We start from the raw sequence: 4350 nt of genomic DNA on the forward strand, positions 1-4350 counted from the left end.
GTTTTACGATAATTTTCTCTTTAACACCTATGAGATTAGAAATAAATATGAGTGTCTATTTGATGCCTATTTCGTGTTTTGCATATAATATGTAAAAAAAGATCAGCGTAATATTTATATATATGTATGCGCAAATGTACCAATTTTTTGTATGTATGTATAATACTCGACTTGTTTTTCTATCGATGCGGCTTTGTAATTTTAAACCGCTGCCAGCTTACATTCTTCATTATTCTAATCAACCAAAATAATACCATTTATCCATTTATTGACTTTATGGACCGTGTATATATTATAATGATGATGATTACTACTGCATTTCAAACTCCTCTTTGTCGACATATACATATTTAGAACATACCACCATACGGAGCATCAAATTCATTTTCTCGCATAACATAACCGAATATGGTTAAATAGTTAATGACATTACTGACCAATGTCAATATGCAGCCCAGCCAGGTGATCTGCAACGTAAAAAGAGAGACGTATTAAAATGCATTGTTATTTACGCATGACGTAATTTTTGTTTGTTTATGCGTCTAGAGAAAGAGTTTGAAGATGTACGGAGGAAGTACTTCCTCAGTTACTTACCACTCCGGTGTGTGCCAAAACAATGGGCAATGCAAAGGCGCTAAGTACCATACCCGCGGTAAGGAATAAAGCAAATTCTGTTTTGGGATTTGTTTCAGCGCCGGGATTCAGTCGTTTGGCTATGACAATGGGTATCACGGATAACACATAGAACAGCAGCACAAAGAACGGATAGAAAATCTTTTGTTGAGGCACGGCACAAGCCAAAATCAGAAATGTCATGCCAACGCATGTCATAAATGCACATATTAATAAACTATTGACGCAAAAATAAATGGAAATAAACAAAGGATTAATAAAAGGTGTATTGTTGATGTTTATTATTTATGAAAACTTACGCTGCATATTTTGTTTTTGTTGTTTGTTTTCCCAAAGCAATACGACACAGAAGAAAAGGGGGTTGAGTTGTTTTTAGTTTTATTTAGAAAAATCACTAATCTATCAATTGTATTCACTAATTTACCTTTCAAAGCAGCCATTTTATTGTATATTTATGTAAAAAAGTTTATTTATTTTGTTTAAAAAAGATTTTCTTTGTATTTTGATGAACTTTTTGCTCAGCTTGATGATTAATGAACCGACCTAATCTAAAAACGTTTTGAACGCTGTGAATAGTGGGAGACATCAGTAAATGTCATGTTTACGAATGAGTGTGAAACATAATGTAGTGGCACCTGTCATGTTTAGAATAAGACATAAAAGAATGAACTGGAAAATGAAGGGAACTAGTTCCGTGATTAAAACAGGGTGTCTATTACCGTACTAAATACTGGTTATTTAAGGGATGGATTTGATTAACCATTAAACCTAAAAAAATTATATAATATGTCATTAATTTTTTTTTTGGTTTTAGTAAACAAAAACAAAGTATTTAAAATGACACTTCATGAGATGTTTGCACAAACACAGGGTGTATATTTGCACTATCGATAGCATGGATGTTATTGTTTTTGACTGTTGTGTATATAATGAGGTTGAATATAATGTTGTGGTGCTATTATGAATATATTCATCTCAAGGAAGCATATCTGAATGCAATTGGACGAGTCCACAGGTTGCCGATAATGGAAACCAATTTTATGTATTCGGTAGCTGCGAATTAAATAAGAAGACGCGGACAGTTAAGGGCTAAGCAGAATGCTCGCGTTATATGTTATCGAAAATACAACAACCACAAGGAAACGATATGTGTTTGTTGTTGTTGTAGCAGATAGTACTGCTGTGTATTTTCAATTTTTTTTCAATCTGGTTCTGCCTCTAACTCCAAATTCAGAAAGGCTGCGACTGGCTGGGCAGTTGAACAGATGTAGCGTGTCATATGGTCCGTTACCACATGCCGGGCAGACATTGTCGACCTCTCCATCAATTCGTGCCCAATACGAATTGAGGCGGCTACACCATCCAGATCTCAGTTGTGCCAAGACCACTCTAGTTTGTCGAGGTAGCTGCTGCTCTTCTGCGGCTATCAAAGGCGGATGGTCTCCGAGGATGGTATTCACGCGATATTCTTGAACTGCTTCCTCAACTGCGTCCGTGTGAATACTGTTCAATCCTGCTTGATAGGCCTGTTGATCTAGAGGCTCCCTTTTCTACCTCTGGACCTCTCTCCCCAGATCATGGAGATCCTTCCTGACATGCCTGGGTGGTGGGTGCCTATCTATTAGGTAGCGGTTCGGATGGCTGCTCCTATAACACCCAAGCAAGTATTGCATCACAACATCTTGTTGTGTTGACGCACAGGAAGGATCTTCGTCTCCTCATGCAAGTGGTCTATTGGAGTCATGCCAATAGACCGCCATTCGCAGTCCTCAGGGCGGCATTCTGGCAGGATTGAAGATTTTTCCACTACGTTGCACTGACGTTAGCGGACCACACTGGCGCCGCATATTTTACCATAGACCGGCCTATTGCTTTATAAGTCGTTAACAAGGTTTCCTTGTCAGCTCCTCAAGTGCTGCCGGCTAGCGACTTGAGAACCTTGTTTCTGCTCCTGACTTTATCGCAAATAGCTGTAGCATGCGCGGACGACTTGTATAGGCTATCGAATGTGACCCCTATAACCTTGGGGTAATTAGTGGTCGGAATTGTGGACCCCTCGACCTGCACATTCAAAGATAGCCTCATCTCCGCTGTCCATGTGGTGAACAGTGTGGCCGTTGACTTAGTGGCGGATATTTTCATATTCCTCGACCGGAAAAAATCAGCGATATCCACGAGATAGTGGTTCAGCCTCTCGCAAATGTCATCAATTTTAGGTCCTGACGCCATTATCGTGCAATCATCCGCATATGTCACGATCTTTATGCCGTCCGGTGGGCGTGGAATTCCAGAGAGGTAGAGGTTAAACAGTTCCGGAGATATCACCCCTCCTTGGGGAACTCCCTGTTTAACTCTACGGGCCTTCGATTTCCTGTCTCTGAATTCCACGTACGACTGGCGTCCACACATATAGTTTACGACCCAACTTTTCAAACTTGGCCGGACGGTATCAAATGCCTTTGATAGGTCTAGCGCGGCCATGACTGTCCTGTTACACGGCCTGTTCTGGTTGAGACCTTCTGCTATGTGTGCGGAAATGGCGTGCAAAGCTGTTGTTGTGCTGTGCTGTTTCCGGAACCCATGCTGATGATCAGCAACTGAGTAGCATTCACGAATGCCTCAAGTGCCTTGGCTACTGGCGACAAAAGTAAGATCGGCCTGTATGACTCACCTTTGCTGGCATCCTTGCCCGGCTTCAGTAGCGGGACCAACCTGCCCATTTTCCAGGCATCGGGAACTACTAGGGTGGATAACGACAAGTTGAGGGCTTTGGTGAGATAATCTACTCCTGGCTCATCCAGCTGCTTCAACATCACCATTGAGATTCCATCTGGACCAAGCGCTTTAGATGATTTCGCGTTCCTAATGACATTTGCAACATCCTCGAACGTAAATTGTGGTGGTTCCTCCTCCACCTGAAGAGAGCGTATACGGCGCAATACTCTTCTCTTCGCCCGGTCATTCTCGGGGTGCTCTATAAACTGCCGGTTGAAATAACACGCGCACCTCTTCGGATCTGTCACCTCAACGCCGTTAAATGAGACAGAAGTCCGATCCTCCTTCTTTCCAGGGTTCGAGAGCGACTTAACGGTTGCCCACAATTTAGTCACTCCGGTACTGATGTTGCAACACTTCAGATGTTCTAGCCACTTTTTCCGCTTATGCTCGCCGACTAACCTGTTCACTTCCAACATCAGTTCTCTGACTCTGGGGTTAGTAGGGTTAGAACGGCGATGCTCATCACGCTCATTTGCTAGTCCCGCTGCCTCTGCTGGGAAGTTCGGTCTTAGTTCGGGTATACGACCCGCAGGTATATAGCGAGCGGCTGCAGCAGTGATGATGTCCCGGAAATTGTTTTCTGCTACCCGAGCATCAGAAGGGATGGGCAGTTCTCTGAAGCGACGATTGGTGAAATTTCTGAACTCTTGCCAATTGGCTTTCCCATGATTAAGGAAAATACGGCATTCAGAATTTATGAAATCGGGTGGTCTGTTGATGGATATGATGATAGGGAGGTGGTCTGACCCCAATGATGGCAACCTGTCATGCCAAGCCACGTCATTCGTCAGACCCGGAGACACGATGGATATGTCCGGTGAGCTTTGGCAGTCTCCCCTTATCCTGGTGGGTATGTCCTCGTTCACGGTGCAAAACGTTGAGATATCAATTTGCCCGGCCAGCGCCATGCCCCTCTGGTCATCACCTAGGACGGAATGC

The 4350-nt window shown here is 43.0% G+C and overlaps 1 protein-coding gene across 1 annotated transcript; it reads right to left on the reverse strand.

The window, feature by feature from the left end:
* Nucleotides 1-322: 322 nt before the first annotated feature.
* LOC133325571 (leptin receptor gene-related protein) lies at nt 323-855 on the reverse strand. Its single transcript, XM_061534312.1, has 2 exons — nt 595-855; nt 323-467 (listed from the first exon to the last, which is right to left on the reverse strand). Exons 1-2 carry the CDS (start codon nt 829-831, stop codon nt 351-353), a joined length of 354 nt encoding a protein of 117 aa, XP_061390296.1. The 5' UTR covers nt 832-855; the 3' UTR covers nt 323-350.
* Nucleotides 856-4350: the final 3495 nt, after the last annotated feature.

The sequence above is a fragment of the Musca vetustissima genome, unplaced genomic scaffold, assembly GCF_032173495.1.
Source record: "Musca vetustissima isolate MV318-11 ecotype Yass unplaced genomic scaffold, APGP_CSIRO_Mvet_v1 utg1397, whole genome shotgun sequence".
In the NCBI taxonomy this organism is placed as follows: Eukaryota; Metazoa; Arthropoda; class Insecta; order Diptera; family Muscidae; genus Musca; species Musca vetustissima.

Excerpts from the sequence above, each read along its gene's own strand:
- LOC133325571 (XM_061534312.1), bottom strand. The coding sequence starts at position 831 with ATGACATGCGTTGGCATGACATTTCTGATTTTGGCTTGTGCCGTGCCT. Across the intron at positions 468-594 it reads TTTTGGCACACACCGGAGTG|ATCACCTGGCTGGGCTGCAT; the intron begins GTAAGTAACTGA and ends TTTACGTTGCAG.